This window comes from Beta vulgaris, chromosome 1, assembly GCF_026745355.1.
Source record: "Beta vulgaris subsp. vulgaris cultivar EL10 chromosome 1, EL10.2, whole genome shotgun sequence".
Taxonomy (NCBI): Eukaryota; Viridiplantae; Streptophyta; class Magnoliopsida; order Caryophyllales; family Amaranthaceae; genus Beta; species Beta vulgaris.
In genome coordinates, this window is record NC_079202.1 from 46793773 (window position 1) to 46819490 (window position 25718).

At 37.4% G+C, this 25718-nt stretch overlaps 2 protein-coding genes across 4 annotated transcripts; one reads left to right on the forward strand and one right to left on the reverse strand.

Moving 5' to 3' along the window:
* Positions 1 to 13870: 13870 nt before the first annotated feature.
* On the forward strand, positions 13871 to 17770 carry LOC104892251 (hypothetical protein). 3 transcript variants are annotated; one of them, XM_010678126.4, is made up of 8 exons: positions 13871 to 14088; positions 14307 to 14370; positions 14455 to 14701; positions 15482 to 15634; positions 15791 to 15896; positions 15981 to 16095; positions 16535 to 16601; positions 16738 to 17770. In XM_010678126.4, exons 2-7 carry the CDS (start codon positions 14323 to 14325, stop codon positions 16577 to 16579), a joined length of 714 nt encoding a protein of 237 aa, XP_010676428.1. In that variant the 5' UTR covers positions 13871 to 14088; positions 14307 to 14322; the 3' UTR covers positions 16580 to 16601; positions 16738 to 17770. The 3 variants fall into 3 exon arrangements, with proteins under 3 accessions (XP_010676428.1, XP_048498181.1, XP_010676440.1); XM_048642224.2 differs by having other exon boundaries at positions 16761 to 17770; XM_010678138.4 differs by having other exon boundaries at positions 14321 to 14370.
* A 3005-nt stretch (positions 17771 to 20775) lies between these two features.
* LOC104892242 (5'-adenylylsulfate reductase-like 4) lies at positions 20776 to 25419 on the reverse strand. Its single transcript, XM_010678114.4, has 4 exons — positions 24761 to 25419; positions 22249 to 22436; positions 22008 to 22132; positions 20776 to 21579 (listed from the first exon to the last, which is right to left on the reverse strand). The coding sequence occupies exons 1-4, from the start codon at positions 24938 to 24940 to the stop codon at positions 21122 to 21124; spliced, it is 951 nt and encodes a 316-aa protein (XP_010676416.1). The 5' UTR covers positions 24941 to 25419; the 3' UTR covers positions 20776 to 21121.
* Positions 25420 to 25718: the final 299 nt, after the last annotated feature.

The window sequence follows — 25718 nt, forward strand, 5'->3', positions numbered from 1 at the left end:
ATCAGACATGGAGTCGTCAAACAACTCCTGAAAAATGGGGTAATTTCTTTGGACTATGTGAGGTCCGAAAGAAATCTTGCAGACCCCTTTACTAAGGGGTTATCTAGGAGAGTTTCCTAGAGTCGTCGAGGGGGATGGGGCTAAAGCCCATTAGTTGAGATTTTAAGGTGGATACCCGTTTGAGGTCAAACGAAGCCATAAATCTTAACTTGCACTACATTTCCATCCCTATGACCATGGTAGTGCTTTTATCCATAGCCTATTGGTGGTGCTTCTGAGACGCACTTGATGGATATACATTGAGAGGTTGAGCTTTTGCTCTTAATAGTTCCATATCCCTCCGGGGTGGTGTTATTGAGAAACACTTGATGGACTACCTACGTAAGTGTGGAGGTTAAGCCGCCTTCTATGAAAGACTGGGCTGTCTTTCTAGAGCACTTATTAGACCCAAGGAATGCGCATGGCTATAAAGCGTTGTGATGTATCGCGAGAGATTGCACGATCTTAAGGTAGGTATGTGTTGTGGGGGTCTCAACGGAACTTAGTGAGTTCAAGAGAATTCACTCACTAGATAGTAAGTTGTTGCCTCATTTCACTATGCATTAATTCAAATCGAAAGATATTGGTGCTTAAGTACTTTCCTTTCCTTACCCAGGAATTTCTTTTGGTTTTCAGAGCCTTTGCGGGGGATTGTTGGAGTTAAGGCTTGAAAAGCCTTAGCTTCTTTTATTCTATTGTCCCACATTGCTTGTGGGAGGGAATGCCTCCTTGTTTTTATATTCCCTCCTTCCTTTCTATTATTAAGTTGGTACTTGAGATGGTTTTGTGGTTGGATGTCATGTTTGGTTTGGGTTTGCTATCACATATATGCGCGCACGCCGCTCCCCTGGACCGGGCTTTGGGCTTTGGGGAATAAACTTAACTTAACTAACTTTTTGAAACCGGGATGAGCGCGTGTGTGGCCGTTGGAGATTTGTAATGTTTTGATCGTTACATAATTTATGACAATCCCTTAATATCCTCCCATTTACTGCCTTCCGTTTTTTGGCCTGATTCTCTCCTATAAAATCAGTGCTTCTGATCAGTTTAACATACACAAAAACATTCTGTTCTTTTCCTTCTCTTCTCTTTATTTCCTAGGTTTCGTGCTTTTCTCCAAAGTCTATTCTACTAGTGGTGGCAGTCTAGGCGCTGTGTAAACCTTAGGGAGCTTTCCGGCCAGATCGATTACCATCGTTGTCGGGCCTTAATTGCTTTCAAGTCAGTGATCTTCTACTACGGCACAACCTTGAAATCTTTGTTCTTTTGCCATTGCGTTCTGTCGGTTTCTAACAATATGTATATGTACATGTCCACACTTTATTTTGGGCTAAATCATAGAAAATTTTAATATAGCTTTGTGGATCGACTTGGACACATACTTCCACACTTCATTTTGGGCTAAAACCATAGAAAATTTAAATATAACTTTGTCAATAGACTTGGACACATATCCATGTATATCCGTATCTGAGTAGCAGATGAAGAACAGGGTAAAATGAGCATAAGACAAAATAGTTCATGAAAGAATGAGACACTATTTGGTAATTAGGTAAGAGCATATTTGACCAACAATAGACAATAGCAATTTTTGTAGAAGTATATGGATACTTAAAGTTCTGGATGGGAAGTTTACAATTCTATGTGTAACTTGACTAATATAAATATAAGTGCATTTTATTTTACGTAGTAGCATAAGGTCAAAATTAATGTACTATAGGAAAGTGAGAGTTTTGAAGAAACCTTACTCTTTGAGATGCTCCTTTTATTGACCGGAGACAAGCAAAGTGAAAATTAAATAAGGAACATAAATAAGACGCAAAACATAAATAAAAATGAGAAATGTCATATATGATAAGGATAGAATAAGTGTCTGACTTGTCTTCTCTTATATTAGATATTTGTTGTAACCATATCATAGGATATTCTCTTCTATATTACGTAGAGCTATCTCTTTCTAAATTATACATAGCAACAACTAATCATAGTAGGTTTGCTACTATATATTGTTGTAAACGTAATATTATATCATATAACTTTTCTCAAACTCTATCTCTCGTCTCTACATGGTATCAGATTTTTGATCCTTTTCCTCGCTTCTCTGCTTTCTCCTCCATGACTACTAGCAACCAACTCCCTCCTACCGAATCCCGAATGGTTCCGACCCATCTCGACCGTTTACCTTCTTCAGTATCCATAACACTATCAAACTCCAATCAACCAATTACCTCTCACAGAAACACCAACTTGAAGCTATCCTCATCGGCCATGAATTATTTAAGTTTGTCGACGACTCTTACCCGTGCCCTCCTCCAACCCACACCGTGGATGACACTGCACGCCCGAACCCCAAATTCCATTACCAGATTCACCAAGACAAGCTCCTGTTTGGAGCATTGGTTGGCACACTCTCGCAATCTCTCACCCCTCTCATCTCGCTAGTCACTACCTCCCATGCTTTGTGGGTGACCCTTGCGAAAACCTATGATCTTTCTAGATGTGGCCAAATAAAACATCTTAAAGACCAGCTCAATCGCATTACCAAAGGTAACGACACCGTTACCGACTTCATGCACTCGCTTAAAGTTTGTGCTGACTAATTAGCCGCTCTTGGCAAACCTGTCAATGCCCACGACACCCCCATATCATTTGAAGAGCTTCATGAGAAACTTATTAACAAGTAATTCTCTCTCAATCAACACCAGTTCATCCTCAACTACCTAGCCACTCCCCTACCCGCTGTTTCCCGCACTCCCAACCGCTCTAGTTCCCGCACTACCTAACCTAGCCTGCTCCCTCATCCTGCCCACACTACTGGTTCTCGATACTCCTCCCGTCCCTTTCTCGACAAATGTCAATAGGGCCGAGAACAGGGTCATGTGGTTTCACGCTGCCCCTCTTTATCTCTCGGTTTCTCAATGCTTCACCTCCCCTTATCTTCCCTCCACCACTTCACGTACCGCTGCCTCACCAACTCGCCCTCACGCCCATGTCGCTCACTTAGCCTAACCCTCCTCCTCCTCTTCCTCTTCTTGGCTCCTCGACAGTGGAGCCTTTCACTACGTTACAAACGATCTCAACAACCTATCCCTCCATACTCCATATGACGGCATGTAATAGTCTATTTTTAAGAACAATTATTTAAATGCTAATTATATTCATTAAGTTAATTATGTTTCGGAAATTCTTATTTTATTTGAGTTATGGAGTATGAATTTTATTTGTCGTGTTGTAATATATTCATTTACTTAATTTTATGAAGTTATTATTACTAGTAATTTATATATTGAGTTTTATGTGTAACTAGTTGATTTGTATTTTTCCCAAAATAGGATCCTAAAACCCCCTCTTTCCTTTTGGTCGGTCAAAATTGAAAATAATATCCCCAAACCCCCTATTCTTTCTCGTACCTTCCAATCCCATGAAACCCCAAAACCCAAAAATTGAAAAACCTGTTGAACCCTCATTGCCTGCATATCTCTTCCCCTGTTTCCTCGATTCGCTGCTAGTCGTTTGCCGCCACTACGTGGTCGTTTTATTAGTCAGGTCTCTCGCCGGAGACCCGTGCTTCACTTCGCAGTCTCACCACGACGCAAGTCTCTCGTCCTCTCTCTCTCTCGTGTTGTATTGTTGTCGTTCCTTTTATTTCGATGCTGCCTCGCGTCGCACCGCCTCACCGCACGTACTGGTGCTTGTCGGTTCTGCCACCGTGCACTGAAGCTTCGAACCCCCCCCCCCTCTGTTCTTCGCTGCTCTTGTGAGCAGGCCCGTAGATGGGCAGGTGCAAAAAGCTCTCTAGCACAGGGCCCCATATTTAGGAAGGGCCCAATTTATTTTTTTTAAAAAAAACTGCTTTAAGAAAAATAAAAATGAATAATTTGCTTTGATGAACTAATACTTCGTACCACATCTTCTTGTTTCTCACGCTCAATTCCTTTCATTTTCTAAGATTTTATTTTCCATTTATTCATCAACTTTCCTTTCTTCCATCATTTATTTACCATTGACTTCTTTCATAATTTCCAAAAGAAAACCATTTAATTGATCCTGATTTATTCTTCTCCAATTTTCAATGGAAATTTATAGCCTCTCCATCTCACTAATGGTTTTATCAACAGAATCAAAAAAATTCCTCATATTTAGATTATTTTTCATCAACAATATCAATGAACAATTTATTTCGATATCTCCTAATTATTTTTGTTTCAAACAACTAATTTTTTTAGCCTTTGTATAAAGGATTAAATTTCAAGTTCTCTAAACCATCAGATTCCCAACTCACAATTGATACATTACATACTGTAAGTATTATTAAGGATTGGGAATATATTGTCGAAGTTATATCGATAAAAAATATTATTGTTTGAGATATAAAGAGCCCCAATTTTCATTTAGAACATGGCCCGAAATATATCCAAGACGACCCTGCTTATGAGCAGAGGCGTACTCATCTCTTTCTTTTTCTCTTGAAATTCTGATTTCAAGTTTTGTAAATTATCCCATGTTGTTGTTTTTTGTTGTTGTCCTTGTTGCGTTGTCGCTATTGTTGTTATTGTTGTTGTATTGAATTGTTAGAGTAGTTGTTATTGGTTATTGTTCTGTTGTTGTGGTATTGTTATGCTTGGTGTTATTGTTGGTGGTGGAGGTGTTGTTGTAGGTGTGGTTGTGCTAGTTGTTGGTGTAGTTATGCGTAGTTGATGTTGTGTGGTTGTTGTTGTGTTACGCTTGTGTTCTTGTCGGTAACATTGTTGTTGCTGTTGTTCTTAGGAGAGTGTTTTCATATCATTAGTTACCAAATAAGTATCCTATTTGTTTAGTTGTAAGTGAAGTTTAGTTAGTTTGATTCTATAATTTGGAATTATGATTATGAAATGAGGATTAAGGAAATTTGAATGTCTAAGTGGAGGATTGCTAGATTGGGAATTGGTTATGATTATGTTTTCTAGTTTAGATTAGTCTAAGTTTGGTGATTGATTATTTTGTCATTGTGAGGTGATTGTTGGAGGATGATCATGGAGTGGAGTATTATTTGGAGATTAAGGAACTGGATTGCATTTCAGGTAACTTTTATGTTCAGTAAAATCATTTACTAATACCCATGTGTGTGTGATCTCTCTGTTTTGTTTTCGTAAATAACTTCGTATTATGGCCATAGATATGAATGTGATGATGAAATATCATTGATTGATTATGAATACGCAAATGTTTTGCTGGTTTAGTTTATGAACTGAAAATAGAAAGTGGGCAAGGTATGGGTGGAGGATGGTTACTCTTTTGACCGGATACGATCGGCTACGCTCCATAACGAACCTTGGGGATAGTGTTGCTGGGCTCCATAACGAACCTTGGAGGCAGCGTTTGTCCTTTGTCCAAAGCCTGTACTTGCCACTGATTTGTTTGAGAGAATGAGCTATGCCAGCGTTGTAATGAGATGAAAATGATTTGAGAAATAAAATGTTTATAACGGGCTAAAGTAAAGGTTACGAGTTTTTCCTCTCATTTTGGAATTTTGTTTGTTTTGTATTTTCTCCCTGAATTTGCAGGTTTGATATTCAGAGCTCGGAATTGGAAGTGAAGCAAGATCATGATGTCGTCATAGATTAAGGATTGAGTTTGTATTTTAGATAGTTGGTTTGAGAATAGTTATTTATATATCGTTGTATATAATATTTGGGACTTTAGTCGAGTTATTGGTGTAATTAAGGTTGTTTTTCCGCTGCGAAGTAATTTAATTAAGAGTTAATTGTTGTTTATGGTTGTCGAGTGTGTTCCATTAGCAGCTCGAAAGAGCGGGCTGTTACACTGTACTTGGTACGGGTCTTCACATCTCTCATATAGGCTCTCTCTCTTTCTTATTTATCTCATCTCATCACTATAAACAATGTTTTATATGTTCCTGCTATGTCTCGTAACATTGTGTAAATTTCTCAACTCTGTCATGATAACAATGCTTCTATTGAATTCTTATCCTCTTCCTTTGTTGTGAAGGATCTCAAAATGGGGGCATCTATCTTCCAGGGGTAGGGTAATTCTGGCGTTTATGAACTCCATTTCGTGTCTCCACAAGTCTTCGCAAGCACCTCTTTAACGTCTCGTGACTGGCATCACCGCTTAGGGGCATCCATCTCAAAAAGTGTTTAGGCATCTTATATCTCAAAATAATCTCCATGTTTCTAGTATTTCTACTTTAGATTATAATGCACGTGCTTGCAGTAGAAGTTACCAACTTCCGTTTCATATTTCTTCTATAACTTCAAATGCACCTTTACAATACGTCTAAAAACATTTATGGACTTCCCCTCTCCTCTCATGATGGCTATAAATATTATGTCATATTTTATTGATCATTTCTCAAAATATACTTGGCTTCATGCACTCAAACTTAAATCTGATACTAAACCTTCAGTTATTACATTCAAAGCTTTAGTGGAAAAATATTTTCAAAATCCCATCATCACACTTTACTCCGATAATGAAGGTGAGTATGATGCTCTAAACATTTATCTCTCAATTGATGGCATTTCTCGTCTCACCTCCCCTCCTCACACTCCCCAACATAAATGGTATTTTCGAATGACGTCATCGACACATTGTCGAAACTGCTTTCTCTAACTCACTCATCCATGTCATTAACTTTTTGGTCAAATGCATGTAGCACTGCAGTTTATCTCATAGATCGTCTTCCGACACCCACTATTAAAAATGCCTCTCCCTACTCCGCTCTATCTGGAACTAAACCCAACTAGATCAAACTACGGAGTTTTGTGTGCCTTTGCTACCCTTGGCTCAAGCCCTACACCACCCACAAACTCAACCCCAACTTTGTCCCGTGTGTCTTCATAGGAAATTCGGCCACTTAGAGTGCTTACTATTGTCTCAATATTCAAACTAGCAAAGTCTATAACTCTTGTCATGTGCACTTTGTTGAACAAAAGTTTCCGTTCTTCGAACTCTCTCGCACTCACCTTAATCTCCCACGTATACTTGAGGAATGGTGTCCCCTTTCTCTCACATCTCTCGACCCTCCTGTCCAGCCATCCCACACACTCCGCCTACCCCTCCCAGCTCACCCTCTCCACCACACAACACCCCACCTGCAAACTCACTCCCCTCTTGCCCACAACACCTGCCTATCTCATGGCATCCGCAAACCAATAACCAAGCTCAACCTCACTGCTATCCTTAACCATGAAACTGAACCCAAAACCATAACCCAAGCTCTCAAAAACCCGGTTTGGCGTAAAGCCATGGATGAGGAATTGGCGGCCTTGATAAAAAACAAAACATCGGATTTGGTTCCCCCCTCCCCATCACAAAACGTTGTCACATGTAAATGTATATTTCGGATAAAGAAACACCCGGATGGCAACATCACCAAATATTAAGCCCACTATGTTGCTCGTGGCTTTAACCAACTTGTTGGAATTGACTATAGTGAGACGTTTTACTCCTGTTAAACCCTCCACTGTCTGGTTTCGACATTAATAATGCTTTTTTCCAAGACACCCTCACATATGAAGTTTACACTATACAACCCTCGGGGTATGCTGATCCGAAGTTCCCCAATCATACATGTAAACTTAATAAAGCTCACTATGGCTTAAAGCACCCCCCCCCTCGGGCTTGGTACACAGAGTTACAGCGCTAGTTACTCGAGGTTGGCTTTTGGAATACAATCTCTAACTCATCACTGTTCACTATCAACGACTATCATGGTAATATTATTTATTTGCTCGTGTACGTTGATGATATGATTGTAACTAGTAACAATTATCAAGCTCTTGATAAGTTCGTCACTCAACTTGCCTCTCGATTCTCTCTTAAAGACTTGGGTGCTCTCTCCTATTTTCTTGGGGTTGAGGTCCTGCCACACCCTCAAGGTTTATTCCTAAGTCAAAAGAAGTACATTAGTGATATCTTGTATAAAGCAAACGAGGATGACGCAAAACCCCTAGCAACTCCAATGGTCACTAACCCTACATTATCATACATGGAACACTTCTTGATGACTCCACTTCCTACCGCACTATTATTGGCAGCTTACAGTACTTGGTCTTAACTCCCCCCGATGTCGCCTTTGCGGTAAATAAGCTTGCGCAATACATGCAACATCCCACTCAAGATCATATGCAAGCGTTACGTCGACTTCTCTGCTATTTATATGGCATTTCACACATGAGCCTCATATTGTACAAAGACTCCCCATCCACTCTTCATGTGTATTCTGATTCCGGTTGGGCTCGCGATACCAATGATTACATATCTACCACAACCTACATCGTCAACTTGGGAAAAAATGCAATCTCGTGGACTTCCCGCCAACAACGTACTCGGGATCGTTCCTCCACTGAAGCCGAATATATGGTTGTTGCCAACACAACTGTCGATTTGCTTTAGGTCTGAAATTTGTTAGAAGAGCTTGGGTGCAAGGTCCCTCATTCCCCAATTATCTATTGTGACAATGCCGGCGTGACCTATGTCAATGCTAATCCGGTTTTCCACTCAAAATATGAAACACACTTGGGCCTTGACTATCACTTTGCGCGAGAATTTTCAAGTTGGCATGATGTGTGTCTCTTACATCTCTACTTGAGACCAACTCGCTGATGCTCTTACTAAACCGTTGCCACATGCTACACATCATCTTCTTGTCATCCAAATTAGCCTCTCATCTTGGCCGCCCAATTTGCCGGGGCATGATAAAGATAGAATAAGTCCCTAATCTATCTTCTCTTATATTAGATATTTGTTGTAACCATATCAATAGGATATTCTCTTGTATATTACGTAGAGTTATCTCTTCCTAAACTATAGCTAGTAGTTATAACTAATCACAGAAGGTTTGTTACTATATATTGTTGTAAACGTAATATGATAACATATAACTTTTCTCAAACTCTATCTCTCTTCTCTACAATATATACGTGGAAACCCCTTCCAATAACAAGGGGAAACCCAACCTTGTAACACCAATCAATTAAAAATTATTCGGAATTCTTCAATCCCACAAGTTTACCCAAGCATGTTAATGTGTTTGTAATTCTTAATGTATCTAAAACAATGGCCCATCCACATATATATGTATATAGGGGATCAGATTCTATTTGTGATGATTTCACTCACTCACAAGTCACCTGAGAGGCTGAGAGCAAGAAAAAGAAAACACAGGAATAGAGGAAAAAAGTTAATAGCTTTGATTAATGACAAACAACATAAAGAAAGCATTCGAGAGGCTTAGAGTCTCCCAAGTGACTACAATTTACTCAAAATTACACACCCTCTTTATTCCTTTTACTCTCCTTCTTATAGTCTGCTAATCATACGCTTATCCTAACGTATACCCTTCATTCTTCTTAGCTGACAGTCTGGCACTAAGATTTCCCCTATTTGTGCTGACACTTAAGGAACTTAAGTAAGATATTTGATAGATATTAATTGAAGAACCTTTTAAGTACACCTGGGAGTACCTAGTACCCCGGAAGAAAGATAACTCATGGGAAGAGCGATTGACATTCACAACAAGATCGATGCATTTATTATGAGAAAAAGACTTTGTGCATTAAGTCCATTTCTAAATAAAGGGCTTCCTTTCTCAGAGGCGCATCCGCATCATAATCTAACAAATCATCCATGTCTAGATCATATTCATGCCCAACATGGTATACCATCTCATTGTGCAAGGCATCATATGGTGGAAAACCCTCGGGCCCAAATGAGTTTGGAAGATATTCAGCCTAAAATGTAATGATATGACCATCTTCGTCAAATGATGCAAGCTTACCCTTATATGTACCACCCTTGAGTATATTTTCTTCCATAAAAACTGCTTGTTCGGGGTCAAAGGGGACACAACCATGGAATTGGCATTGGCTCTCGACGATCAAAATACGCATTAATTAACTTTGCCATCAAAGTGAACAAATACAACTTCAAAATCAGTGACCCTTACTGTCTTAGTCCGATGATACCACTCGAGCAATGTATAATAAGTGACTAATGGTGTTTCCACTTGGTCAATGTAAAGCAGAACATTTTCCCCCTTAAATTCTGCTATAGGCACTTGATCAATATTGTTGCCACTATCATCATCATTATTGATATGAAGATGTTAGGACTCATATGATGTATATTATTATTCCTTGTCTGTGTTGGAATAGGACTCTTGTCCTTAGAATGTATAAATATATTTTGGTGATGAATGAGAATGATGACGCAACTTAAACCTAACTTAACATGGTAGCATGAGCTAATTAAAACTTTTCTCTCTACCCTCCACCTAAAAGCCAAACCTTCGGAAAACACGAAGCAAGAAATTTATTTTTTTCGAGTCTCTGTCCGACCAGACCGAACCAACAAACTCGAACCAAGCTTTGATTTTTCGATCGTCCCTTTGATTGTTCGTCGTAGCTTTGCCTCTTCGAACCTATTATTGCGGCAATCGTCGAGTAATCATGACCGAAAACAATGAAACAAAACCACACAAACCCGACCCAGTCCATTTTTTAGGCTCTAATGATGATCCGGGAAACTTACTCACTCCGATTCAGTTGAAAGATGATAACTTTGATGAATGGGCATACACGATTCGCATGTCTTTGAATGCAAAACAGAAACTTGGATTTTTAGATGGTACTATAACTAGAGATGGCAATGGGTAGGATCTGGACAGGGTCCTCTAGGATCCAGATCCGTTGTTTAGGCAAGGATCCATATCCTACCTGTATCCACTGGGTAATAAGAATGAGGATCCAGATTTAGATCCGTATGGATCCTACGGATCCGGGTCCTAAACGGATCCAAAACGGATCCTTGCCTATTGTCTTCAAACTACCCTAATTTTCACAATAATTAAAGATTTTAAACAATAAAGTCATCAAATATCAACCAAAAAATACATTTAATTTTTGAAAAATAACCATTGCAACTACTTACAATTATTTAATGATCAAACGATAGATTAGTTATCAACCCAATTTTCGAACTTAATTATCCGGTAAATTCGCACAAAAATCACACATTAATTATAACAATAATCCGAAATTCAAGCGAAAATCCATTTTACATGTAATAACTAATATTATAATATTAGCAAAATATAATATTAAATTATAATAATATTATAAAAACATGTAAACGGATCTGGATCCGGGTAATTATCTAGGACCCCGTCCAGATTTGTTTTTTTCAAGGACGATACAGATCCTACCCGGATCCATAGGGTCCAAAATTTGAGGATCCATATTCGTCAAAAATGGATCTGGATCCACGGATTCGGGTAGGGTCCATTACCCGCTGCCATCTCTAACTATAACCAAGCCTACTACGACGGAAAAGTTGGCAGATTGGAGCAAGATTCATTCTGTGCTCGTTTCGTGCCTTCTAAACACTATTTCCCCGCACCTTCGCTCATTGGTGTCGTTCTTTGGAAACGCTCATGATTTGTGGTCATGTCTGAAGGAACATTATTGCGTTTGTAATGGAACGCAGATTCGTCAACTCAAATATGAAATTAGTTATTGTAAGCAGAAAAGGTGGCCCGTCCCTATCAAATAATCGCTCGAGAAGAGCACCTAAAGGCCCCACACGTTTCTTCTTTACCTACGTTGGGTAAGAACTTGGATTTTAAGGTAGAAACTCGCCCAAAAACTCGTACTTTTAATGATTTTGTGGTCTGTACTCACTGTCATCCTGAAGGACATGATGTTCCCAACTGTTTTGAGATTAATGGGTACCCCAAGTGGTGGGATAACTGACCTAGGGGTCGACGTGGTGGCTCGGCGACGCGAGGCTGACGAACATCTTGCTTGTTGTGGTGATCGAGGTGCACCACTAGCACACGCCAACAAGGATGTGGTGGCAGCGGTTTGCAGGTGAAGTCGAGTGGGGGGAAGGTTCGAATTCCCAACCACAGGATGCAGTTAGTGCAGGACTTGCAGGCATCACTCCTGCTCTGTGGCAGAATCTCTTGGATTTGCTGAACTTGCCTGAACCTAGAGATCATCTAAACGGAGAGTCTTCATGGATTATTAATACAGGTGCTACATATCATGTGACAAAAATGGTTTCACAGTTGTGTGCAGCACGGAAAATAAATGGATGTCAGGTGGGTTTGCCGGATGGTAGTTTTGCAGAAGCTAAATAATGTTTGATTCTTACTGGAAATCTAAACTAAATAATGTTTTATTTATGCCTCATCTTGATTGTAGTTTTATTTCTTATTATGATAAAATTGGGGCAAAAAAAACCCCAAATCAATTATACAAAGGTTCACAACACATGGACACTTCCATACATAAGAGATACACAATTGAGAAGTAAAAGATTAAGAATACCCAATTACCTAAGTTTTGTCCCGCTGCGACCACGGACGAACCAGAGCTCAAAACGACGACCCGACCGTTAGAAAGGAGTCCCTATGTATCTCCTACAAGATGACCAGAAATCAGCATGATCCAACATTTGAAACTCTGACAAATGATAATTTTGGTCCCAAATGTTCTGAAAAATACGAGTTGTTCTTCTCTCTCTTTCTTCTCTCTTTTTAAGTGTGTGTTTTTCTATTTTTCTTATTGCTAACCTCTCTCCCTCTTAGGTCCCAATAATTCATCAATAAATATTCCAAGAATTACGACATAATCCAACACATCTAGCCTCAACTGCACTAAAAACATAAGCCAACATTTTGTGCTTACAAACACAAGATGAAAATTACTTACTTGTGCAACAAGTGGGCTGGACCCACAACACATAGCACAAGTACAACCCTACAAGCTTCTTTTCGAGTTCAAAAATTGAGACTGATGAGAACCCCTCATTACCATCAGTATATGTATTTGCACGATTATTATGAGTTATATTGAAAACAGATTTTGAGTCTAACACTGAATGGAGCTGGGTGTGAATTTTCAAATAAAGAAACTCATCTAGAGTAACACACAAGGGGAGGGAAGAACGTCTATAAACCTTCGAAACTCATCAAGAGTAGCACATAAGGGGAATGGAGCTGGGCGTGAATTTTACAAACTCTTGTTCATTTTGTATTTGCTCATTTTATGTTTTCGCTCATTTTGAGAAATTTTTGCTCATTTTACAATTTTTTGCTCATTTTATGTTTTTTGCTCATCTTATCTTTTTAAGAACATAAAATGAGCAAAAAGTTTCTTAAAATGAGCAAAAAGTTCTTAAAATGAGCAAAAATATAAAATACAAAAAAATAAAATGAGCAAAAATTTGTTTCTTAGTAAGAATGTGAGAAAGATTCTTAAGTGTAAGGATAGTGATGCTGGTGAAAAAGGTACAATTTTTTTTTGTTCTTGTTTTTATGTTGCTGCTTCTACTACTGCTGGTTGAATTGGCATCTCCTGCAATTGAGGTTCTTCTCGACGCCGGCTTGAATGTTGTCGTCGCCATTGAAGGGGGGGGGGGAGAGAGAAAACATGAGTTTGTGGTTTAAAAGTTGTGAATGGTGATGAACATTTGTTAGAAGAAAGAAAACTAAAGGTGGAAAAGTGGTGATTGATAAGGAAGGAGCTCACTGCGATCAAATTGAATTGAGGTAAGAGGAGAAAGAGAAGAGCGAGAGAGATGGTGGAGTGGGACTGGTGGTTGAGGAGGGGGAGGAAGGGGAGGGGTGGCAGTGGGGTGGGAGTAGTGAAATGGTAAGGATGGTGTGATAAAAAAGCAAAACAAAAATAAATCAAGTAAAACCAATAAGAGCATGACACGTGATATTTTAACTTGCTTAACCGGTTCTTTTAGATCAAAGCGCATTTTTAACGGACCTTTCCAATTATTAAAAATATTTAAAAATAACTTGAAGCGAACCGGCCAAATTGCCTAAGAAATTTTGAATGAGAAAAAATAGTCAAGGGAACGTGTCCACTTTCGTTGGTGATAGAAAGATTGGGCGGGAAAAATGAGAGAAAAATCCTAATTTTCACTCCAAATTCGCTCATCAATTCCCTATTCAGGTTCCCTTAGTCCCAATTTCCCAGAAACCCTAGGCCGCTTATTCTCAATTGAATTTTCGCCTAGCAAACGAGTGATCAGGTATCACTATATCTCTCTTTTTTTTTTGTTGCAATGCATTTTGGTTATTATCGCTCTATAATATTTGCTCTACTAATTCTTGTTCAATTAACTTTTAGTCAGTTTATAATTCATGTATTAAATTTCAAGTAATTTCTGGAAATTTAGTCTCTTGTATAAAAAAAATTCACATTTTCTAGGGTTTGATCTTTGACATGCTCAGTAAATTGATGTTTCAGTTAATTTACTTCAGGAATGAGTACTAATGCTGAAGATCTTTCTCAATTTGATATATCTGATCAGGTTTGTCATTTTCCCCAAATTGATGATTAGCAATTCAATATACTGGTAATCATTTTTAATTTCTGGTTTTGGGGGATTATGCAGGAGAAGGATAGACTTGTTGCTGAGGTAATCCGCTACGTTCTATTTAAAACTCATCAAAGCTCAGGATGTCCGATCAAAAGGGATGAACTTACTCAAATAATTACCAAGAATTATCGACAGCGAGCGCTTCCTGCTGCTGTGATCGATAAGGCCAAAGAGAAGCTTGCAAGCATATTTGGTTATGAGTTGAAGGAGCTTCAGCGTACTCGTACATCCACCAAAAATCAGACTCGCGGTGCGCAACAGAGTGAGTATCACATACCCTTGTTCATGTTGATTACCAAAAATCAGTGAGAGGTTTGCAAGCTGGTTATGTTGATTTAGGTTGTTCTTCGTGTTAGTGAATTATCTATTACACGTCAGAAAGATTGATTTTTGAACAATTTAACCAGTGAGTTGATCAACAATAGCTGAGTAGCTGACTAGCTGTAGTAGTTAATGCTTTATACTTACTAACACCTTTTGACAATTGATCCTTTTTGTATGTTTAATAATTTTTCCTGAAGTTAATCATTTTTTTTGAAATACTGGAGATGTGACTTTTCATTGTGAAAATCAGGTCTGCCCAGAATTATATGCTCTGAATTTTTCTTGGGATGAATTTAAATAGATTTTGGTTCATGTGCACGGCTATAAAGAATACTATGTTGCTTAGGTGTGAATACCCCTTTCGTATTTGAATACTTGTGAAAGCTACAGATTAGGGATATGGAATTATTACCACTCATTTTAAAGGGTAGATCTTCATGGATTTTGGATAATGTTTAGTTATATTTGACAGATTTCTAAAAAGGCGCAATTTTTAAACTTACCTAGGTAACTTTTCACTGAACTTTTAGCGAGAAGTTGAGCCTTTTCATTAGGACCATCTCTAACCTTTTGGTCTCATAGGGAAACAGTCTAAGAAATACTTGCTCTTTAGTCATATGAAGAGTTTCTAATTCAAATGAGCATTTTCTTGTACTCTGTCTTTTGTTGAATGATCTTTTCTGGGGCTTTTACTAAATAACTGTCTTATTTGTTTAAGGTGTTGCTGATATGAGATCATATATTGTCATTAGTCAGCTGCCTGCCAACATATATCAGAAGTATGTTGAGGACATCAGTACAGCACACCTGACTGGTTTCACATTCGTTGTTGTCAGTATTGTGCACCTCGCTGGAGGCAAAATCTCAGAAGGTTCACCATAATCTGTATGCGTGCAAGCTTTTGCATTATTATGTTGTGATGATGATGCTGGAAATCACGACATGCCTATACAATAATTTTTGCACTATCTTCAGAACCTACCACTCTTAAATTGCGTTTCTTTTTAACTGGCATTTTATTTTATAGAAAATCTTTGGCATCACATGAGACGGATGGGATTGCAAGAAACTGATGAAAATCATCCAGCTCTTGGAAATGTCAAGCTCTCACTGGAGGCACTTGTACTACAGAGGTATTTATTTGCTTAATTCTGAAAAAAGAAGATAGTAAAATGTATCAATTACTTTTATGAGAGTGTTTCCTTACCCATCTGCAGGTATCTTCATAAGGATAAAGTTAAGGGCCCTGAAGGGAACACTGTTATGTATGAGCTCGCTGAGAGAGCATTAGACGGTGAAGTCAGCCAGAAAATTAAAGACTACATATCACAGGTAACATTCACCCTATTCAACTGAGTTCAAGTTATTCTTACATGTAACTTTGAGAGTTTGTGTACTCGTGTTACGTCTGTTCTCGGGATAAAGACTAGCATCCCCCAATGAATTAGAGTGTTTCCATTTTCTCTTAAATTTTTTAACACCATATTTACCTTTAATTGATCTCTAACAGAATCGAGAATGCTGTTTTCTTTTGCTTTCATCCTGAGATCATAGGTATTGTCTAATACATCAAATACGACTTGTTTGCATGGCGATCTTTAATATCAGACGAGCTTGTTGCTCTTATTCATAGGTGTCTTATTACCATCTCAACTTTCGTAGTACTGATGGTTTGATTTTTAAGTTCTTGTACTTGTACTCATGATCATGTTGTTATCCCACTTCACAGCATGCTCTAAACGTTGCATGACATTGTTTTGATTGGTATTAGATTGTGAATAAGGATGTTGGGACTGTTGAACTTGATGATGAGTGAACTTGGCAAACTTTGTTAAAAGGTATGTCGTATGCTACCCTTCTTTTGATGGCATATATTGCCTTTGTCCACTGTTCTATATAATTGATGTACTCTTGAAACTTTGCTGCTGTTTACACACTTCCTTTTTAATGCAATCATTCCCCTGCTTTGATCAGTTTCGGAATCGAACCTATTGAAGACTGATTTGCATGCAAGCGAACAAATTGGAGGCACAGGTTGAAATGCTGCTAGAATTTTTGGATTATGTAATTCATCTAGTTTTAAGGTGGAATATCTGATATTTTGCCGATGGATTGGAGTACTTGCGTATTGAGAGAATTACTGGAACTTGAATCTTGGAGATCAATTTTAGTGTATGATAATTCAGATTACATACTAACAAAGCTCTCATTAAGTCGTTAAAGCACGTTTCCTCTCCCTTTCCATTTGTAAGATTGTTCATGTGAATGCTGCAGTCCTACAGGTTTAATGAAATTGGGGGGGGGGGGTCATTTTTCCTCCCATTTACCGTATTACATTCTATTTTCGATACTAGTTTAGTAGTTTTAGAATGGTTGATAATTTGAGCAGAGAAGTTTCACTTTTATTTTTGTTTGCATTATATACTTCTTTGAGTACATTCAATATACATCCAAGGCTATTTTTTGCTCATTTAAAGCTCTTGCTATTGTGTATATATCTTCCTCATAGAAAATAAGTATTGGCCATTTGGTGTATCATGCTCATATTGCTTGAGGGTTGTACGACAAAAGTTGTATACTTTTTGGAACCTGTCAGGAGTAGACAGACCTACTTTATTCAACTTGTTCTGACTAGTCTACTCCATGCAGCTTGTACTTTAAATAGCAACGATTCTGGGGAATCAGGGATCAGCATGATTGAGGCTTGTTTGAGCTTGCAAGTGAAAGGCAGTGGTTGTGTACTTTAATTGAATATGGTTGGGGATTTTGTAAAGAGAGAGAAAATGGAGTGAAGTTGGAATATTTGGCGATCACAAATTGTTGTTTCAAACAGCAGATTAAGAACAACTCCAATGATAAGCTACAACACCTTGTCCCTTGACTTGCCACGTCATCTTTTCAAGCAACATTTCTTTCTAGCTACATAGTCTCCCAATAGTAAGCTACATCACTTTTTAGCTTGTCATTTTTCTAAAACATAGAAATAAATAAAAGTTTCCACATGGCATATTATAATTGGATGTGTTCACTCTTATTTTTTTCAAGCTACTTAGCTTGTTTGAGCTACACTTGCTTGCAAGCAGGTTTATTTTTCTTTTCTCCAATGGTTAAACTACAGCTACATATTTAGCAAAAATTGCAAGCATGCCCTTATATGAAATCATTGGAGATGCTCTTAGTATTAGTTAAACAAAAAGAATAAAAATTACTAAAAGTAGATTATAAAAGTAAGGCTACAAAAACACCCTAGTTCAAAATCCGGGCAAAATATTTGAAAGTCAAGCAACAAAAATTTAAATTCATATGGTAAGTACATTATCAAATTGTCTGATTTTAGTCATTTAGGGATTTATTTTAATTATTTAGCATATAGGAGGCTAATTGTAATTAATTATGATTGGTCACTTCTTGGTGATTCATGTGTCGGTGCTGGCACTTTATAATGATATCTGTATTGGTTGATAGTCTTGTTAGCAGTTAGCACCATGGAGAAGAAAATGGATAAGGTTAGAGTCATAGAGAGTAAAGTTGGCATTACTTGGCAATGCATAGGAGATGGATTAGGTGGATCTCAATTCACTTCATCACACACGAATCAAATCTCCATCTACACTATTCATCATCTGGAAGTTCCATTCATATTCGTCCCATCCATCAACCACAGATGGGGATGGTGGAGGGGGCGGAAAATGGATAATATCAGAAAAAAATAGTTTGTAACTTGACAATTTTAAAAAAATTAGTAAATGAAAATTTAGCTTTCGATTAACAACAAAACGACTAAATATAAATTATCAATTCTTAATACATGCCAAAATTTAATACTAAAAAAATAATATATATATATATATATATATATATATATATATATATATATATATATATATATATATATATATATATATATATATATATATATATATATATATTTATATAATATATATATATATATATTATATATACAACATAGGTAGATGGATGGAGCAGGTGATGGATCAAAAAAATCTCACCCATCTCCAAGTCACCCTACCACTCACTCCACCCATCACCCATCCATCACCAGCCTCATTGCGCTCTTCAGCCATTTATCTGGAGAGTGGGTGGATAATCCATTCACACATAAATAATTGTCAGCTCTAATAAAGAGTTTATTAAGATCTTAGGAGGTTATACCCATCAACCATCTTAAAAGAATTAGCAATTGCAACCCTTCCAAGTTTCAAACACTCACTCACTGAACAAAATTATGTACTTGGAAGAACATACCATTCTAGTAAAGTGATATTTTCTTTTTTTTTTTTTTTTACATTGAGAAAATTTGCATTAATTAAAACCAGCATACAAACTAGGGCTAAACAAAACAAAAAAAAAACATAAGAACACTAAATTAAGGTTCACGAGCTCTTACAAACCATACTAAGTTAAAACATGTAATACTATTGCGGTACTATTCGGTATAGAGGCTTGTGTTGTTCGGTAATTGAATCATAAATCTGCTAGATGCGATTGACAATAGCTGGACTTGCAACAACAATAAGTGAGAAGACAATGAAGTGGATAAAGGCATCTTGCAATGAAGTGGTATATCTTACCTACCGAAGTGGTGGGACAAGCAAATTTCGTTTACAATTTGGATAACTATCTACCAAGCGAGAGATTTGCATCTCATCACACGAGCAATCCCAACAAACTTCTATCACTTCGAATTCTCTACTCATGATTCTTTGAAAAGTCATATTTCTTGATGACTCATTAGTCATTACTCTCCTCAGATAGTGAGTCGGTTCTCATTTTGGTAGGAGAACCATATTTGAATGGACGCGCTGAAAACCAACAAATTCAATTGGAATGCCGTCTTAAGATATGAATTTTATCCTCGCGACCAATGTCAATCTAAAAAGAGAATTAAGTATTATTAGCTCTTCGACACACCTCCGATTTGAGAAATTGGACAACCTACCTCCATACCATAAAAACCTTTCCCCTTCTCGGCCACCCTTACATGTTTTGGAAAAAAAACAACCATCAAAACCTCAACTTTTAGTCCCCTATTTTTAACTTTCATTTTTCGAAAACCTAAAGTACTACCATTTTGATGTCTTACATTAGGATTCTTTTAGGGCTAAACCTAGAGTTTGAGGTGGAAATTTTACTAATACCCAATAGAAAATATTATTAGTCTTTGGATTCAACTTGTCCTTCATCAAAGATTCCAAAAAACCTACATATTCTATAATTGTAAAATTGAACCACCATTACTTAGACATTATGACAATCAACTTTCAATCCGCATAATCAACCACAAATCACAATGTCAACAAAGTTAGATGAACAACTTACTCCAACTATTTGCAGAATTACCACATATTAAGAAAGAAGTTAACCTACTCATATCGATAACAACGCTTACACAAAAAATCTAAACTAGGAAGTGAAGTACAAAGTCAATACCCTTCAGATCTAGAAAGCTCTATTGATTTAACAAAGCTATAACACCCACGAAATCCCCCACTAAAACCGAGTTCATCCAATCACCGGAGATACATAACCGGTCCAACAGTCCGGTGGTAGTGGTTGTGGGGTTTATTTGATCCTATTCGGACAAGAAATACTTGCTGCCCTACTTGTGGCGCCTCCTCTGCCACACCTCTCACGAAATGGATGCTTGGTGCCTACTGCACGGCACCGCTTGAACTAACACTAACTGCACGAAAAAGGATCAGAAAAGGAAAAGGGGGGAGGGGGACGGGCCCGAGCCACCGTGATGCGCCCGAATCCGCTCATGCGGGTGGGAGTGGTGAGGGATTTTGCGAGAGAAAGGGTTTTCGCTTCCTTACTGTTATTCCTTGATCAGTGCAAAATTTATAAAGAAAGGAAAATAGTCTTCTCCCAACCATGAGAGTTGAGACCATGATTCATCCTCCCCCTTCATTCTCATATATTCTTCTCTTTTAACTTTTCCAGTAAATTTCTGTGAAGAGAGCAAGTCTGGTTATCAAAAGGAGCAGCAAGTACAGCCAACCTGACGACTGAAGATTCATTTCTATGACAGTAGCAACTCAAATAATTAGGTCAAAAACAGAAAATGGGAGATACATAATACAAGAATCGACACTCTTTATCTGTGTTGAACTATTCACATATGGTATGTCACTACTTATCCTCAATCTCCAAATATGTCATTACAATGGAACACGGATAAAGAAGACTTCCTACATCTTTCAACGAGAAAGGCTCCCGAGCAAGAACTCCCATCACCGCCCTCAAGGTTACTTTGCTTTGTAAACCAGTAGAGGAATCAAATACAAAATAAAGCCCAAAAAAAAACAAAAAAAGAGAAAACCTGAGGCTGAACATGTTATTGACTTGCAGACACTGTCGCACCTCTGCTGGTGCTTGCATCACCAATCGAAACTGCTGAAGCTAGTGACTTTGAAGCCCATGCCCTAGCGTTTATAGCACCTTCTTGAAAGTTGCTTCCCTTGCAAGGATCCTTAACAAAACTGAACAGTTGCTTTACCCTATTCAGGTGTCGTAAAGGGTGCTCCCATAAGGTCCTTATCCTCACATGTTGCATGTACCTTCTCCAAGTAGATCGAGAGAACTCGAGTAGATATGGGAATAGGAGGTACAGCATCCTCAGGAGCACAAACGTGGTGGCTAAAGCCAGATATGTCTCATGCCGAAGAAGATTCTCAGGAGACCTTGCCCAAGAGAATGGGCAGTTTTCTAACTCAGTGTTGTCATTGCTTGCACGATTAGATAAATCTTCAATTTTCTCCAGTGGTAACTGATCTCTTGGGTCACCTTTTATGCCTGCAAAGATGTACCACAATTATTGACCATCATCTAGCAGATGTACACATTTCTGTTTGAGTTTTATCCATTGTAAATTCATTATATACTCTTGCATAAAAGCAGAAAAAGAAAGGTGCCACATTTCCCCTTTTGTGTTTTCTTTTATTTTCTCAATGTGGTACTTGTCAAGCAAAGAGTATGAGAGTATTGGACTTTCATAGTGAGTTTACAGATACTTGTCCTCTTCCAGATGTCAGATATAGCACACAGCATAAAACAAGGGACTTGCAGACATTTGTGGAGGTGATTTCCACACAAACAGCTTAAAAGTTGAAAATTGTCATAAAAAATTAAATATAAATGCAGCATGAGATCCTGAATTCCAACCACATATTTAAACAACACCAATAACTGGAAAATTAGCAATCCCAGAAAAGGAACCTTACCAGTGACATCACTATAGAAAGCAACAAGCGAACCAAGACTACGGGAACCACGATAACGAACACGCATAGTAGAATTCAGAAGAAAAAGAGTAGGAAAGCCATGAACTCCATATTTCGACAGTATGCTGCACAAAAAATATATAGTTACACATATTGTAAAGTAATCTTTCAATGTTAGAAAGATGAAGCTTTGTCCCTCCAAAAAAAAAAAAAAAAAAAAAAAAGGCTTTTGAGTCCAAACCTTGGTCTGATGGTTGATTCTTCAATTGCAAAATGAGGAATAGATGGATATAAAGAAGAGAGAGTTGAAAAGCTTGGTCTGAAATTCCTAGAGAATGGGCACCAAGAAGCATAAAACAGTACAGCTACATAGTCCTGACTGAGACTATACACCAAATGCAGCGCCTTCTGCAATGATGCTTCATCTCCCTTAAGAATCAAAGAAAGCACACACTATTAGCTATATAGCTGAAAACATAACAAAAAGGCAATTCTCCAACATTAAGTAACATAGCTACACACATTCAAAATTTGGTAGTAAACTAATTTTGTCAGTTGAACCATCTGAAACGATGACATCATGTTCTTGAACAAATATTTAGGGGAGTTCGTTGCCACCATTGGCCACTCTAAATCAAAATCTGTTGCCAACTTATCATGCAAGAATGCAACAGGGTAGTTTATACCTCAATAAACTAAATGAGCACCTACACATGCAAGGGTCAAGCTACACACATATCTGACCCTTCTCATATCCCATCACAGGCAAAAGCCTTGCAAAAGACACTTGGGCAATGGTATTAAAAAGCACCCTATGGTGGTAGTAGAGCTATCAGTTGATCAAATCAGCATCTTGATTTAGATAGCATCAGCAACTTCATTTACATATAGAACCCACGCTACTGAAGTACTGATCACCACAATGAGATCAGGTTGCGTGAATTCACATCAAATTCACCAGCCAACCATTAAAAAAAAAAAGAAAAAAAGAAAAGCAAGCTACCAGAACAGATGCAATGGAAAAATGAACAGAAAATTAAACATATAATAACAAGATAATAGACAAGCATGACATTACAGTAAATACTACGCAAAAAACAGGGAGATAAACAAGTCAGGAAAGAAACAATTTTAGAACACTCCTACAAGGAACAATAAACTTAAAAACACACATGAGAGAACAATACAAACAAATGCAAGCAGATCAAAACAGCATAGAGATGCCACTGAAAGTTTTAACTGCAGAAGAGCTATAAGGCTGTTAAAATATGGTCAGAACACACAAGACATTCTACTTAACATTAGAAATTGGAAAATAACTATAATAATGGTGGATGTACTACTTCAGAGCAGCTATATAGAAGACATAATTGTGAAGGAATCACACTGCAGATGTAAGCAAAAGATCTGTATCACTACCTACAGCAATAAATAGACCTCCAAAACAAGACATTTAAGCAGGATAGTTATTAGCTCAGGTTTTCAGCTAAAGGAGATTAGGGGAGAATATAGAGTATCTTGGGTATAGTAAAAACATTTAGGCAGATAATAATGTGCACAGAGGAAATCGATATATACCCTGTTTTGGTTCAGAGTTTGACAAAGAAATATCCAAGTATCCCATTCAATCAATATAGTGAAACTGAAAAAAGACTGCAGGTGGACAATATTGAGGAAGTAAACCGTCGTAGGCATATGCACACCTAAACAACACATATGAGGAAAATATCCTAAAACACAGATCTCAATAACTTACTTTGAATATTCTTATGAAAAAGACTACTTTATATTAACAATTGGAACAATATGGTTAATTAAACCATGACATAAATGTTTAGTCATTTGTATGCAGTGTCCAGAACATCATTTTCTGCATCTTCCTCATTCCATAAACACCCATACACTTTATAACCCAAAATGGAGAGAATGAAACAAGGGGAAAAAAGACATCCTTTATCTTCCCTTTCCTGTTCTCGTTTCACACAAATGCTCTCCAAGTGTATGCGGCCCATAACCACTTTACCTCAGTCATGACTCTTATAAAAGAAAAGATTCATCAAATCAAATATAAATGTGAACTCTACCTTCTCCATATCCCCAACATATTTTCTCACATATCATGATTCACTTATTACATGTTTCGTCAATTGAAAACATAACGGCACAAAATTAGACCTTCTCTACACACTCATAATCTGAAACAACAAGACTTAAGTCTTAACTACGCTAACAAGACACAACTCTTCTATACAAATGATCAGAAGCTTGCAGCATCTGAGAAAAACCTTCACATTAATATTGGTTCACATAGACAAAATTCAGTAACACGAAAAAGACGGACGAAAACAATATACTTACATACTCTCATGTATATTATCATTGCAGATACATAAACCTAACAATATTTTTCATTAATTATACACCAACTAGCACATTTTACAAAATTAAAGCTCCCACCCCCCCCCCTTTCCAAATTCAAGCACTTATTTTACCATATACTTTGGATCCAACTTACTCACATAACTAACATAAACCAACATCAAACAACAACCTTCATCATCTTCACCAAAAAAAAAAAACACTAGTCAACCTAAACAGTGTAAGCAAAAACCTAACTAAGAGAAATAACTGTACACTCTAAAATTTACAACAAAAACATATCCCCAATTAGATAAATTAAAAATACAAAAACTAGAAATAACTCCATATGAAAAAATAAACATTAAAATTGATTTGACCTCATATAAATTTACCTCAATAACAGCAATACTATAGGAATGATGAAGATCACAAACGGAATCCGGAAACCCTAAGATCGAATCAGTCATCGAAGCGGCGGGGCAATAACCGGGCTCAGAAACCCTAGCTGAGTCGCCGGAAATTATCTCGCCGAAAACTACTAAAAGTACCAAAATACCCCATAACTTCTTCATCCTCTAATCAATCTATCAACCACCTCAAAATCCCTAATTTGATTTTTATTTATCTCTTGTAATTAAATGCTAAATACCCAGAAAATAGAAAAAAGAAAAAGAAAAAGGGGGAGTAAAAGATTGAAAGTAGAAGATAGGATCAAAGATTGTAGCGTTAGAAGTTGCGAACCCAGGTCATAAAGAAGGAAAAGATAAAATTAAAAAAAAAAAAAAGGAATTAAAGAGAAGAATTCATGGAAATGATTAATAGAAAATGGGATTTGAGGCAGATGATTCGGACATATCTAAATATCCTTTTTATGGGATTTGGGATTGATTTGTTTTCGCAGGATATAAATTTGATTGGGGATTTTTGGAATTTGGAAGGGAGGGTTAGCCGGTTAGGTACTTAGGTTGTTTGGCTCACAATAGTTGTAATCTCTGTCAAATATCTCTCTTTTTCTGGGTGCTCGAGTTATACGACCTACTACGAGCTACGATACGAGTGATTCTTGAAAGTTCTCCTTATGTGACTTTTTGGTATTCGGAAAAATTGACACCATAAATTTTAGGGCCCGTTTATGATTATTGACAGTTTTTAGTTTTATGAACTAGTTATTAGGTTCGGGTTATGTCCGGTTAAGAAAATTTTCATTTATTAATAGGGTTATGCTATATGCAGCCCTAAGGGCTGCATATAAAACATAAATACATTGCTTAAAATGGAATTTAGTTGTAAATTCATGACAAAAGTTTGCATTAAATCTATGTAATAAATGATTAGTTAATGCTTGTTTTT